General features: G+C 44.9%; 1 protein-coding gene and 1 non-coding gene across 7 annotated transcripts in view; both read right to left on the reverse strand.

Moving 5' to 3' along the window:
• Positions 1–1526: 1526 nt before the first annotated feature.
• Positions 1527–1658, reverse strand: LOC120102667 (small nucleolar RNA SNORA17). The gene has a single exon (XR_005504288.1). It is a non-coding gene; the product is annotated as a small nucleolar RNA SNORA17 (small nucleolar RNA).
• Positions 1659–2908: 1250 nt separating this feature from the next.
• The window catches only part of Cpvl (carboxypeptidase, vitellogenic-like), a 110246-nt gene continuing 97573 nt past the window's right edge, over positions 2909–15581 (reverse strand). For all 6 annotated transcript variants that reach the window (XM_039108247.2, XM_008762915.4, NM_001029927.1 and 3 more), the window contains one exon: positions 2909–3160. In XM_039108247.2, the coding sequence (XP_038964175.1) occupies positions 3050–3160 (111 nt within the window). In that variant the 3' untranslated portion in view covers positions 2909–3049. The remainder of the gene's footprint in view (positions 3161–15581) is intronic.

The raw sequence follows: 15581 nt of genomic DNA on the forward strand, positions 1-15581 counted from the left end.
TTGTGGCAGAACCATGGTAGTCTTTCACTGTGACTACGGATTAACATTCTTGTGACTGTCCCTTTTCAATTTTATTCTAAAGCTATAACTAGGTGCAAACAGGATTAGATGTATATTATTAGTGTGTTCTCATTTATATAGGGGCCACCTATTCATAACAAAGTACTCTAATCATTGATAATTAATGTCCAAACACCAAGAAAGGAGCAAACTGTTACAAAGATTCTGAAGCTTCTATGAAGTTAACTTGATGCTTTGAAGAAATTAATCACTGGTGATGTGCTTGCTATAAAATACAGTTTCTGGCAGCATGCTGGACCTTGAGACACCAACAAAAAGACTTCTAAGGGCCCCTTTCGGTGACAGCCATCCTCTCTGTATATGTCACAGGTTTATAGACTGGAAGGACACAGTGGACATCAGCTTTCAATACGAGTGAGCTTATCTATGCTCTTATTTCAAAATGAAACAAAGATACACACATTCTAGAACTTTTCCCCCAGACACCCTACAGTGGGGTGTAACATATCTTGTAACATATCTACTAAAGACACCTTCCAGTTAACCCTAATAACCAGGTTTTCTTTGGCCTCTAAGCTAATCTTCCCCCTTTATTTTCAGTTTTAATTTTCAGTTAGCCTAAAAAGAAGCAGGATTCTTTATGGAATTTTCATATTTAATTTTGGCTGATTCGCCTCCTTCCTTAAAGTTAATGAACGCTCTACAGATTCGCCTGCACAGAACTTGCCTGCTGGGTGATGAGGTACAGGTGTGGGAGAGATGCCCTCCTCCCCTCCTTTGTCCCTTGCCGTCTAGGGCAGACGGAAGTGCTGTGCTGGGGTGGTGACAGTGGGAGAACCGACCATGGCCAGCTGTAACACCTAGGAGACAGGGCTCTGTATCTCCTCTGGGCAGCACAGTGGTGCTGGTCCTGGTTGCTTGGGGGTGGGGAGTTGCTAGTGTGAGGGTTTGAGAGCAGGAGAACTGGCTGCTGACCAGCTTAGATATCTTTCAGACCCAGATCCAGGGTTTTGAATTGGCCCATCCCGACATCTACTCCATCAATGAACTGCTGGAGTGCAGGAAGGGGCCAGCCTGGTCCTACAGATCCAAACTACAGGATCGCCATGACACAGGGCAACAATGGGATAGCTGAGAGGAGTCCCAGTGAGGATCCAGTAATGATGGACTAGCAGAAGGCAGAGGCTTCGTACCAGAGCAAGGAGTCATTGCAACGAACATTTATAAACAAAGAAGTATGGACAAAAGGGTTTACCTCGACACTAGAGCTTCCACAATGAGAACTTTTTTCTCTGCTGTTTGTGTTGGGGAGATTGCAGGAGTGGAGGGTGGGTAGGAAGGCAGGGGCAGATGAGTGGGATTGGGGGGCATGATGTGAAATTCATAAAGAACCAATGAGGTCTGGAGAGATGGCAGGCACCAGAAGGTTGATCATCTCAGGCTAGCTCCCTGTTCAGGCCACCTGGCACCAGACTGAGGTCATCTAAAGCTTGCCTTTTTCAGGGAATACTAGGCTACTAATCATTCAGCTGTTCATAGATCAGAACACTCAACACAGACGTAGCCCCTCTCCTCTCTGCCCCCTACTGCTGTACATGTGACACAGCAGCCACACCTACAATGTTTCTGGGGGGGGGGGTGTCTATTTTCAAAAAAGGGAGGGAAAATTAATTCTCCAGTGAGCCAAATCATACCTGAGTGATACATGCCCTGAAACTAAGTATGCCGTAGAATTTCAAAGATGTGTGTGCCAAAGAGAATTAAGTCTGGATGTGACAGTTTAGCCAGAAAAACATCAATGAGTGTATATTCCTAAACACCCATATTTTGGTACCAGGTTAGCTCAAGTTTTAATTCTAACAATGACATAAAATTAGGTTGCTCTTTATTTAATTACAGAAAGCAGAGAATTTAAAACTCAGATTTAAAAGACTCAGATTTAAAAGGACTCAATCTAATGTCCCCTACAGGCTGTTTACTGAATGTGTACAACACGACCAAGCCAACAAACTCCAAAACAGAGAAGACAGACTGAGTTCACTCTGGGCATCAGATTCCCTGCTGACCGAGATCTAGAGACACCATTCTTCTCCAAGGACGGTGTCTGTCTCTGAGAATTACAAGGTAACTTCTATGTGGAGACGTCCTGTGTTCAAATTCCCCTCTCGAGACTGTTAGACCTACATCCTGTCTTTGGGATGAACCTCTTAGCTGTTTTTCCAGTAATATTCAGCAGCAGCAGCAGAGGCTGTTACAGTTTGAATCTGAATTGTCTCCACAGGCTCATGTAAACAATTATTTCCAAGGTGGTTGAACTGATTCTGGAGGCTGTGGAACCCAGATTGTGGGGCTCAGCTCTGAGGACCCATGGGGGAACTCTAAGGTACAACCCAGCCCAGTTTTAACCTAATGCTAAGCTTCCTGGCCCACTACTATGTGAACAGCCTCTCTATACCCTCCTGCTGCCACGGCTTTTCCTGCCGAGATGGGTTGAAACCTCCAGCCAAAGTTAATCTTCCTTTCCTTGGTTGTTTCTGGCTGCCAAGAGCAATAACACAGAGTCACTAGGACGGATGTGTCATGAGATAAACTGTCTTAGTATTTACAGAACCAGATGATGTTATGAGTCTATTAATTTATTGCACTTTCTGCCCTGAAAGGGATTAGAAATTCCATTAGGGGGGCTGGGGATTTAGCTCAGTGGTAGAGCGCTTACCTAGGAAGCGCAAGGCCCTGGGTTCGGTCCCCAGCTCCGAAAAAAAGAAACAAAAAAAAAAAAAAAAAGAAATTCCATTAGTGCCTCAGAACCCATTTTTTTCATCCCATAAATCAAGACATATGACTCTCACTTAAGTGTGCTCATGAACCCAAACTGTCACTCAAAAGGTCACGTGTTTCAGGGAAACTTTTATTGATAACAAATGCCTTGAAAATATGAAAAAGATAACATTTTTAAATTTACATGATATCTTTAGTCTTTTAAAACAATATTCTTTGGTGATTAAGACTCCTGTTTCAGGAAAGTAGCTTATAATTTATAAGGTTCCCATCCTCTGTCATAGATGAAGCGATTGATCATATCGAAAGACCTCAGTGGCTGGTCATAGGGCAAAATGTGTCCTCCACCTCGGACGATTACCTTGGAGAATAGAGACAAAGGAACACAGGAAAATAAATAAACACTATTTAAAATATATGTGAGATTCAGAATGGTGTTGCTATGCAGCTCAGCGGTAATGCCCTTGCCGAGCAGATGCGGGTCCCTGAGTTCTGTCCCCAGACAGAAAACAGAAATAAATATAAAACACTTCCTTCCACAAGCCTTGGAGTTGTGTGCTCTCCTAGTGATAAGTTACCTTAGAGTCCAGAGTCCAGAAGATTTTCAGCTCCAGTTCTTAGATTTTATACCAATTTACATCAATTTCAAAATGACTTCTCTTTCCCACTTTCTGCTCCAGAGCTCCTAACTGAGAGAGTGCTGCATTCTTAAGTTGTACCTAGATGGACCTGGAGGTAGGAAAGTTTCTCCACCTAGGTCAGGTTGTAACCGAACAGAACCTACTCTGTCTTTTAATTAGCCAGCTAAGTCTCACCACTCACAAATCAAGGCTGCAAGCCACTCAGCAGCTCTCAGAGGTGAGCGACCAAATGTGGTAGGCTTGTGATTACATATGTAAATGTGACAAGAGTAATCTCAAGGCTCCCCAGATGGAAATAGCCTCATCCTCAGAAATGATATATTTTGGGAGCCTCTAAGCTCGTGTGTTCCAGATGTTCTGGGGGGAGGGGCACATCATAAGTATGCCATGAATTTTAAAAGGGTTATGCAAACACTTAAACCATCACTTTAAGGTTGATTTTAGTAAATGATTTCAATTCTCCCTGGACCTAGAGATATGGACCTAGCAGGAGAGACTTCCCAGTTGCGGCTTTTTCACCATCTAGAATGCAGAGGTAGTCACAGTGGGCTTGTGATGCAGACATGTCAGGTCATACTTCTCCAGAATCTCCTGGATTTATAATAGTGGGCAGGTAGGGATGCAGGGATGCAGGGATGCAGGGATGCAGGGATATAGGGATGCAGGGATGCAGGGATGAGGGATGTAGGGATGAGGGATGCAGGGATGAGTGATGCAGGGATGAGGGATGCAGGGATGCAGGGATGCAGGGATATAGGGATGCAGGGATGCAGGAGTGCAGGGATGCAGGGATGAGGGATGCAGGGATGCAGGGGTGCAGGGATGAGGGATGCAGGGGTGCAGGGATGAGGGAGGCAGGGATGAGGGATGAAGAAATGTAGGGGTGCAGGGATGAGGGATGCAGGGGTGCAGGGATGAGGGATGCAGGGGTGCAGGGGTGCAGGGATGCAGGGATGTAGGGATGCACTTCCAATAGAGGAATCAGTTCCTGCATACAGAGGAAATAACAGGCATGCACACCTATATGCAGCCCCACTCATTAGGAATGGGATGAGACAGAGGAGAGCTGAACTAGCAAACAACCACAGGATACAGGCCTACTGGGATGTGCTTTGATGAACAGATTAGATGTTTGGGGAGTTATTTTTAGTTTCAGTAAAATATACTTAACATGAAATTACATCTTTAATCACTTTAAGGTGTAAAATCCAGTCCCATTTAGCGCATCCTCTATCACTAGTAGGGAATTGTGGATTATTTTCATTGTCCCAAAGGAAACAGCAGCTAAAACTCTGGCTGCCTAGTCCTCATCCCTCCAGTCTCTGGCCACCAAATCAACTCCAGCTGTCTGTGGATCTGCCTATTCTAGGCAGAGCCTGGATGGCTGTATGGAGGGAATGCCGGGTTCAGCTTTCTACTGTAAAAATTACCTAATATCTAATAAGGAGGCTTTGAAGGGAGTGATCCCTGAGTAGGCGGTGGAGGACATCAGCTTGGATGAGGGGCAGTGTAGGCTCAGAGAAAAGAGTAGAAACGAGAGTGAGGAGGGGTGCCTGCGAGGAACCAATGAAAGTAAAGATTAATCAGATGTAAAGGCCCAGTGACAGCCGTCCTCCTCCACTGCCCCACTTCAAGCTTCTGAGCTGAACAGATTTGCAGAGGATGGTACTGCGGTTCAGGACATTGAAAAAGGACCCGTGGAAGCTGTAAGAGGTAGGATGGGTTGGAGGAGCCCAGTGTCCACTGCAAACTGATGCACGAGAGATAACCTGCTTGTTGGGTTTTCCGATTTAAACTTAAGCTGTCTTCATCACACACCCTCTTGTGAAATCTTGGCCTCTAGCTATCAGACGGGAGGTAGCTACTGGTCAAACTAAGATAAGAATGCACTCAGGAAAAGTCACATTGAAAGATAAAGTAACTGAAGGCGAGCGTCAGAAACAAGCTGTGGACCGTCCGCAGACCCCTCTGACTATGAGTGAGGCAAGAACTATCTGGTTATCCAAGATAACCAGAGCACAGGTCAAGGCAGGGCTGCTTCAGCAACACCCAGCAGGAGCCATCTCCCGGGTTTCCCATTGTACCCTTGCAGACTAGCAATGACTATTGAACAGGAGGTGAAATGTCACTTCTAGATTCCTCAGTGGATCCGAATGTAGCTGTCACCATACTGCATGATCCTAGAGAAATGCAGATGGAGCTTTGGTGTGGGTTGTGCCAGTCATGGGTATAAGAGAAAGGACCTTACGGTTTGACGGGTGTGAGGAGGAAGACCAAAGAAAAGAAAAATGCAGTCTTGGCACTGGGAAACAGCAGAGGGAGGAACGGCCAGAGACGGAAAAGCCTCGGTATCCCAGATGCCAGAGGAAACCCTCTCACCACTGAACTGAGTAAAGTTGTGACACCTTCTTCTGACCTTCGCAGGTGACATGCTCACATGAGGTTCATAAACATGCAGGCAAACATAGCCTGTAACACATAAAAACATACAGTGCATACATACGTGCATATACAATAAAAATAAATTCTAATAAACCTGAAGCCAAGAACTTAACAGAGGTATTAGAGTAGCTCGGACAGAGTAGAAGGAAACACACTAGAAATAGAAGCTCATGTTAATAGGTCAGCAACAGCCAGGCTGGAGCACTGGGAATAGCAGCATCGCATATACAGAGCAGAGAAGAAAGGCCAGAGACTTCAGTGAATCTGGTTATCCTTGGCTGGACTTCACGGATAAAAACATATGGCACAGGGCAAAGGAAATAATTGTCCTGATTGGAAATAACTGTTCAGACCTTATAAAAGCTACCTGTTCTCGGTCTGGGAAGCTCAGCAACCCTAAATCGGATAAATACAGAGAAAATGGCATCTAAGCACGGGATGGTGCTGAAGCTGAAGGCAGGATCGGGTGGAGAGCTGACCCAGCAGTGAAAAATGCCAAGTGCTCCTGCAGAACAGCGAGGTTTGCTTCCCCTGGGAAACCTCTTTCCTACAGAGCAGCACAAAGCCACTTGCAGCTCCAATTCCCGGGAAGCTGATTCCCTCTGCTGACAACCTCAGGCATACACCGTGTGTATATATACACCGAGGCATACACACACGCACAAAAAACACACATGGAATCAAATAAAACATTTTTTTAAAAAAAGAAAACCATATTCCCAGGAAAAGAAGGTGGGTTAATTATAGAAATGATGAAAATTGGAGAGTGAAAAAGTGTCCCCAGAAAGATTTGCTGGCCTAGCAGTACCTCTTACACATGGAGGCTCACCGAGACCTTTTCAAGGAAATGAGAAACAGGGCAGGGGTGGGGGGCACATTTTGCCAACCAAAAAGGTTAAAGGTCTTTTATCCAACAGAAGAAAAGATGGTCCCTAAATGATGGACAAAAATAATGAATATTAATAATAATGGGGGGAAAGCGCCACTTACACAAAAGTGGTGTAAACTGAGTGAAAAGTTAAAGGTCTCCTTTTGTGTTTGAAATGTGGCAAATATACCAAACTGGTTCTATTTCATAAATGAGGCTTTCTGTGGCATATGTCTTAGGCAAAATTAAGTGTGGGTAGAGGTAAAAGCACATGTTACTAGCAAATTATAATGGGGGAGGGTGATGTCTCAGAACCACTGGATGGGATAAAAGGAGGCAAGAGAACATGGCAGGGGCATCACATGTGAGGGCAAAAACAAAGTTCACAATGAGGCGTTAAGATAGCCGAAACCTCACCATCAAGAACAGACTCCTTTTCAGATATCCCATGGTCAGCTCAGAGGCAAAGGCTGATAGATCAGGTCGCCCAGCCTCACCCCGCCAGATCAGCAGCGTGTGAACGTACTTAACATTCACTTCAGTTTTTATTTCCTACATTATCATACAAGCCTCTCGCTCACCCTCACTCTGTGGTCCCGATGGGGACTAACGTCAGCTTTGACACTGTGTCAGCTCAAACTGAAAGGGACAGTGCAGTGCGAAAGTGCAGAGCAACTCAGAGCCCGGCACAGCTGGGTTCGAGCCCAGCTTGGGAAATCTACAGTGTCTTGCTGACCTCTATTTTCTTACTTGTAAAATGGAGTTATGATTTAAGGTCACCAGGTGTCCCATTTTGCTCAGGATTGAGGGATCTGGGGGAATATAGGACTTTAGTTTTAAATGTAAAAATAGTGTCAGACTGTCTGGGATGGGTGGTCACTCTAAGAGAAGAGATCCAATGCTACCTTTCCTGTCTCACAATATCATGTCAGGCCTTTTTGTTTGTTTGTTTGTTTTTCTTAAATTTGATCTTTATTTTTATTTTTTTCTTTATTTTATTTATATATTGTTTTTCTTCTCTCTTTTTACTCTACAGCTCCTTTGTGTATATGTCATGGCTTCCCGTTCAGTGGTTTTATGGGATTCCTGAGTGTGCAAACGAGCAGGTCTCTGTTGCCTGTGCCTCCTCTTGAGCTCTTTTCCTTCTGTTTTTTTGCCTTGTCCAGTTCCTATGTGTTGGTCTTTGTTTTGTCTTATCTTTTATTACATTATATTTTATTTGGTTATTATCTCTTAGAATCCTGTTGATTTTGTAATAAGAGACAGAGAGGGGCAGATCTAGATGGGGGGGGGGGTGGGCAGGAACTGGAAGGATAAAGAAAAGTAAACTGTAATCAGGATGTAGCATGTGAGGGAGCATCTATTTTCAAAACAGGAAAAATGTTTAAAAAAAATCAAAGAGAGCCTGCACAAGAAAGAATGCGCTGTGCTCTGTCTACAACAGACATTACTCCGACGCCATTTGCTGCTAAGAAACATCATAAGTACTCAACTGGCCACGAGCTATTATCTAAGTTTTTATGGTCAAAGAAATATTTTCCCTTTTAATTACCAGAGTAAGAGAAGGATTTGCAGCAGTTTAAAAAAAAAACATATTAACATACGTATTTAGAATGAAAGAATTACAATTCCTTCATCGGGGGTGGAAATATTAATCTTCAGATGTGTTTTGATTCCCACATTCGAGATCCCTCCTGCCCTTAGGAGCAGGAGAGCAGCTTGGTCATGAGGTCAAATCTCCATCAGCGGCTTGCTTAACTTCCTCGGGAGCAGGAGCGGGAGCTTACTTACCCCTTTCCACTGGCCACATCCATCATCCATCCCATTCCTTCCCCGTCCCCTCCCCCACTCCCAGCTGGTTGTGCCAACCCCCTTTTGTTGTACAACAGACAAATGACAAGCAGGGAAGGAGGCAAGACCTTACTTGTCTTAGCAGAGAAACAGTTCTGCCTTTACCCTTTTTCGGAATTCACTTTATAACACAGTTGTTTGATGCAATTAAAAAGTAATTGAAAAGTCCCTCCCTCGTGCGGCCGTTCTGAATCCGGTTTTTGTACTTGCTATCCACAGGAGGCTAGAAAGCAAGACTCAGCTCATTATGTTTCCCTACCCATTCATGGTCGTACTTCAAGATCTACATTTCTTTCTTTAGTGTAACGGTTGGGGGTGGAGGCAGCGGGCTAAGACATCAGTGCCCTCTACCAGTGGGGAGGGCTCACAGTATACTGGATGCCACACACCAGGAGCCTGCCACCCCCTTTACTTCCTGCCGAAAGCAAGGTGGACAGTTCTCACAGGGCTGTGTTGAGCCTTTCCTACAGAATCAGAAGGGCCACTCAGACACTTCATTGCTCAGCTCCAGACTTAGTGGCATAAAATCAGTACATAAAATTAGCTGAGGTGAAGGTAACTGCAGCCTGACAAACAGTGCAAATGAAGGCCTCTGATAAACCCCTGGACAATAGTTCTCTGACACTTTTGTCCTTCCTAGACAAACAGTACATTCTGGCATGTTTCCTCTTTTTCAAAGGAAACTCAAGTGTCATCATTTGGATACAAAGTATTCCCCAAACACTCCTGTGTTGAAGGGTTGGTCCCTCAGCACCCCTGGAAGAGAGATGGTAGCGCCTTTAAGACAGTGGTTCTCAACCTGTGGGGAGAGTTTAGCAGCCCCTTTTGCAAATCTCTATCTCCAAAATTATTTATATTACGATTCATAGCAGTAGCAAAATTGCAGTTATGAAGTGGTAGCAACAAAAATAATTTAATGTTTGGAGGTCACCACAACATGAAGAACTGTATTAAAGGGTCGTAGCTAGGAAGGTTGAGAACCACTGGTTTAAGAGGTCTCAGTGGAAGGAAAGATCACTGGAGCTGTTGCCTTCTAAAGAATGTTGGACTCTGGCCTCTTCCTGGTTTGTTTTTTCTTGGGGGGGGGGTGTTTGTTTGTTGTTTTTCCTTTGCTTCCTGGTCACCATGAAGTAAGCAGCTTTGCTTCCCCGTACACTCTCACCAGGATGATCCCGTCCCGTCCCACCGAGAGTGGGATCAGAGTGACCTCTGCTCCTTTCACTCAGTTCTCTCATTGTGATAGAAAGCTACCACCACACAAAGAAATGTTCGCTGAAACATAAGTTATAAGGCCCCAAACTTCACTGAAACCTTGCCTCTGGAAATCAGATGGGCTAGATTTCAAATATTTGCAGAAAGATGAAAAGACCTGTTACCTGCTTGCCTGCCTGCCCCTACCTGCCCCATGTATTCTGGTGTAACTGGCAATAAGGAGTGTCAAGGCTGCCCACCATGTCCTGGGCATCTATAGCAGAGTACTGAGCATGCTCCAAAGCTGGGCTGTTTAGGGTGACATCAGACCAGACAGGGTATTGAATTTAACTGTAGTATTTACCCACTGTCTACATGGATCCCAGAACCCACAACTGTTCCTGGGTCCCAGGGATTTGAGGTAAAGAACTTGCTAAAGGTTAGAATGTTTCCGATGACATTTCCTGAAGTAAAACATTTGAATGCAGAGCCCAAAACTGTGAGGAGAGGCAGTTCCTTGGTCCAGCTAACAGTGTGGCAGTCACCCTGCTCGACTCTCCATCATTTTTTTAAATTTCTGACTCTGTTTAGCATTCCCACGAGTGATTTTGTGACTGTTGGTTACACTTTGAATCCAGACAACAGAAAGTTACTGTTTAAAAAGCAAACTCAATTCTTCGCTGGTTCCCGAAAATGCCATTAATTTTTAAAAACCCATTCTCCATGGGAAGATAATTCTTTAAATGTTGGACTTCACAGTATTTACTCACTTCCCATTTAATGAAATGGTTCTCTTTCAGATTTCAATGGATTATTAAAAACCACTCAGCAGATAAGAGGAAATTATGCATTGTTGCCTAGCTATAATAATACATCAATAAATAATCCACTAGCCAGTGTATTTAAATCATAGAATAAATTAGTTCCCAGAGTATTAACTAAGCGCGATTCAGACAGCTTAATTTAGAAGCATTCTTGTTATACTAAGCAGTGCTCGCTAATGAAGTAGAACCATGTGAGCTAAGGAGGCTGCTGGCAAACACTTAGAATCAAATTGGGAGTGGCTATTGTTTACTGTTTCCTTTGTTTTCAGGATGCAAGCTGTGTGTGTGTGTGTGTGTGTGTGTGTGTGTGTGTGTGTGTGTGTGATTTTTTTTTAAAAAAGCTAAGGAAACCAAACAAAAATCAAGAATCCAGTCTTTGAAAGCAGAGGATGCCGTCCTCAGCGGCAGGATAACAAAGCCCAAGAGTTCTTTTATAACTCCGAGTACCAGAATAGGGAACACAGAGGGGAAATAGTCTGTGGCTGAAATAAACCACGCAGCCTGGAATATTCCAAATATTCATTATCTCCCCATGTCTAACCTGTCGCCTAGAAGACACCCTGCCCTATCTAAGTGTGGAGAAGACATCAGTTTCACTGGGAGATGTATTAAAACTGGGAGATGTATTAAAATGCACCCACGTGTAGGAGAGGAGGAATGAGAGAAGGAGAAAGGAAGGAGAGGGAAGACAGGTCTAAGGATGGATGAAACTGAGGCAGTTTGGTTTGAACGTGCCGAGTATGCACTCAGTGCTGGGGACTGTGGTGAGCAGTGTGTAGACAACCACCATGCATTAATTCAGTCTCAAGCGCCTTCATGTCCATCAGAAGCCGGCTCTCCTGCTGCCCAATGCCGTGTATGCAATAGGGGATGTATCTAATCAGAGCCATAGAGAAGGAGCTGTGACGGAGGAGCGGAATCAAGGAGGGCTTCCTGGAAGGAGCCTGGGAGTTGAGTTTGATAGGCAAAGGGGGGTATTACAGTAACTGGAGCTGCAGGCACTTTATCAGGCAGGTGTGGAAGGAACCCGGTGGGACTTACTAGGCACAGCACTTGTGGGGAGTGACACAGTTCAGGGTTCTAATTGGGAAGCAGGGAGAACAGGATTGAGGTCTTCACTAAGCCAAGTAGAGTTTAGACTTCAGCCAAGGAAGTCGGTGAGAGGCTCAAAGCAAGGAAAAGGCAGGACCAGACTCGCAGTTTGGAAAAGTACTGAGGCAAGGGTCAACGGATGAGTTTAGATCAGCTAAGAGCTCCTGGGAAAGGAAGGGATTAAACAATGGCAGTTTAAAATACAAAGTCAGTGAGCTCTGAGCTCTTGAGCGGCATCCTTCAGAACACTGCCGAGAGGCAACTGAGTTTCATTTGGGAATTTTCAGTGTGGGAAAGCCTTTGTGCTTTTTCAATGCTCCCCCAAACGCCGCTCTATTTTTACCGCTCTGTGTGAATGCAGCGTTTCGCTTTTTACGTAGTTCTCTGCGGTTTCTATGATGAGCGTTAGGGAATGAAACGAACCAGGCCAAGGAGCAGGAGACTACAAAGCAGATGTGGAAGATGCCAACTGAGGGCTGGGTGTGGGGAGACAGTGCTGGCTCTCCCTCATTTTCTTGTAGGGCTAACAGCAAAGCAGGATCTCAGCAGAGCAAACCAGCTGAAGCCGGTCTCCTCCTTGTCTGGATGGACAGGTGCTGGAAATGAGAAGGGTTCTGAAAGAAAGAGTCCAGTTCTCTCTCCCATTGTTTAAGCCTGGGCTGTAGCTGCAGGGAACAGCAGAACCTGATGATTTGACTAGTTGTTTCGTGCTGCTGACTAGTTGTTTCTGATTGCCAAGCCACTGGCTGGTGGAGTTGAGTTGGAAGGGCACTGAAGGAAGCCATTTCTGATTTTGTTTTTCCTTGAATCCAGCTTCAGCGGGGGATATGTAGAAAGAAACACTATTACAGCTAAAGCACCAGGAGACATGGGCATGCCACAGTTGATGGGGACCAGAAAAGTAAGCCACAGAAGGCAAGAGGAAGAGAGAACTTAAAGAATTAAGACACAGAAAAGATGCAAAGCCCCTTCCCCCCCCAAAAAAGCCCAGGTAAGTAAAGGATAAGAAGGAAGGAGACCACATGTTCGACAACCCGACCTCTTAGACAACAAGGACACAATCATTGTGGAAGACACATGCTATCTAGTCATGTCAACACTGGCACACCATGTTGGGAACAAGAATGTTCACAGTGAGACCATTCATAGGCACAAAGTCTCAGGAGTAGCCTAAGGGTCCACAGCAGTAGATGGGTAAATAACGCAATCATGGCGCATACTGACAAAGAACAGCAATGCTGAACCCGCCAACATGGGCGAATCCCACCAGTGTAGGCTGGCACGAGGGACATTACCACAAAACACACACTGACTGGGCCCTTTATGTGGGGCTTGAGCATGGAAAGAAAAAAAAATACATACTTATAGAAAAATATTATACATATAGAGGACTGTTAATACAAATAAACAAAGGAAGAAAACAATAAACTCAAAACACAAGACATTTCCTTCCAGGGGTGGTAGGGACGGGTGGGAGAGGGAGGCCAGGGTTACAGGAACGCTGGATCCCTTAATCTGGTGGACAGAGATAATGGGGCTTCACCTCTGCCTTGTCTTACCTTTCCACAGCATTCGTGCTACCAAGCATGCATTCAATATTTAATTCTAAACTAGAAAAAAAAAAAAAAGCAAAACCTGCCTATTGATGCGGTCACGCTTACAACCAGGAATCTGTGGGAGACAACGCTGTTTCTCTTCTCCCATCAGAGAGATGAGGCTAGACCCTGTCTTAGCCCAGTAGGTGGGGAGGACACAGCAAAGCAACAGAGCTGAGACAAAGACCAAAGCTGGAAGTCCCCTCGCACAGCAGCTCCAGGAAGGCAGAGCTGCCAGAATCTAAACCTTGGGACTCGGGCCGCTGTGTAAAAAAATAAATATTAGGAACGAAAATAAATACTGAGATCCCGCCCTGGACAGCGCAGGCCCAGGAAGGTTGCCTTCTTGTTTTGAAGCTTGCCTGCTGCTTGCTACATTTTCCTTCTTTTTTTCCCCATATGTTAGAAATTTGGAACAAATGAAAAGAAAATGAAAGGCTGTGTGCTTGTCCCTTATTGTCAACAGGTGTGCTTCAGATCACTGTTGACCAGGAGAGACTGAGGGCTTGGGAATAATTCAATACTGGATGCAGGCATGGCGATACACATCTGTGTTCCCAGCACTGGCAGGGCCAGAGGAATGTAAGTTTGAGAGCAGTGTGGGCTATGTGGTGAGCCCCTATCTACAAAGAGACAACTAAAAGAAACTAGGAAAGAAATAACTTCTTGCTTAATTTAGACACTTGTACCAGTAGAATACTTTATAGAAAAGTGAGTGGCAAACTCCACCTCAGCTCTCTCATCTCTAATTTAAGTAGAGATGGTTTTCCCACCACAGTGAACCAGTAACCGGACAGAGCTCCGGGTCAATCTGATAAGCATTACTGAAGTAATTTAACCGCTTGAGCTTTTAACACATAATATCAGTGACTGACCCCGTGAACACAGAGGGGAGCTTCCTGCCCATTGAAAACAGACTAATGCAGGAGGCGTCCACACAAAGAGAGGCAAATACCACATGTTCACTGGGTGTCCAGCAGAGTGCAAAGTAATCAGTGTACATTATCTCAGCCATCACAACGCCAAATCTTCCTGTGCACTTCCCTTTTTCTCTTCAAGACTAAATATTTGAGTGTGCACTCAGCAATAATGATGCTTATGTAAGAGAAAGTAGGTCAGAGATGAACACCCTTATCCTGGCCAGCCAGTGTAAGAAATCTAATGTGTCATGGGTGAGGAACCACGTGGACAGGCTAAATAGCTTGCCTGATGTCACCCTGCTAGGGAGTAGAGCAGGGACCTACCCAGGCATAGCGCGGTTTAGATAGGAAGTGTCCCTCAAAGGGTTCAAGTATCGATGGCTTTGTCCCTGGTTGATGGATCAGATCACAGGAGAAGTAATGGGCCATCCAGGTTCAGGTCTAAACAAAGAAACAGACAAAGAAACTCCACTGAGGAGTTTGAAATCTGAGGGCACTATTGAGAGGTGGGGTTAAGTTGGAGGAAGCTGGCCACTGGGAGCATGTCATTGAAGGACATGTCTCAGCCACTGTCCCAGGCATTCTGAGTCTGTTCTTCCCAGTGTCCAAGATCTAAACAGCTCTGCTCTACAATGTGTGTCCTCTCTTACCATGCTCTGCCTAGACATAGGCCCACAGTGCCTGGGCCAATGCCCATGGCCTAAAAGCTCAGAAACAGAGAATGTAAGTACTACCCCTCTCCAAAGTTTCCTTCAGATATTTGTTTTGAGGAACATGAGCACACTGCATCTGTCTTCTCATCCCCTACTCTACAGTGTTACCGGAAGGTGCTAGATAACAGCAGAAGTAGATAGGCCCCCCAGGGTGATAATTTACCTCTCAGCCTCTCAGCATCCCATCACCAAAGCTAGGCTGCCATTTTGATTTGGGAGAGCCTGTACATTACTTTGAATAATTCAAAACAGTCTAATACACGGATACCTAATCTTTTATGTGTGGGTGCTGCAGGCCCTCTGTCTATCTGATATGACTGTGATGTTAGAATGGGGATGAGTCAGGCTTTCCACAGGGGATTGATTGATTCCAGGACTTCCTAGAGACAGCAAAAATCCATGGGTGCTCAACTCCCTTGATATGAAATCGTGTGGTAATTGCAAATATCATTTATGCACACACTTTGGAACACTTTAAATCACTTCTGAATCAGGTAAAATACTGACCTTCTTTTTTTAATCACTTCTGTGACCAAACACTTGATAAGAAGAAACTCAAGAGAAGAAAGCTTTATCTCAGCTCACAGGTTCATGCTGGGTTAAGGCATGGCAGTCGTACCTGCTTCCTCCCCTGGTAGCCTGGAC

This window comes from Rattus norvegicus, chromosome 4 (assembly GCF_036323735.1).
Source record: "Rattus norvegicus strain BN/NHsdMcwi chromosome 4, GRCr8, whole genome shotgun sequence".
In the NCBI taxonomy this organism is placed as follows: domain Eukaryota; kingdom Metazoa; phylum Chordata; class Mammalia; order Rodentia; family Muridae; genus Rattus; species Rattus norvegicus.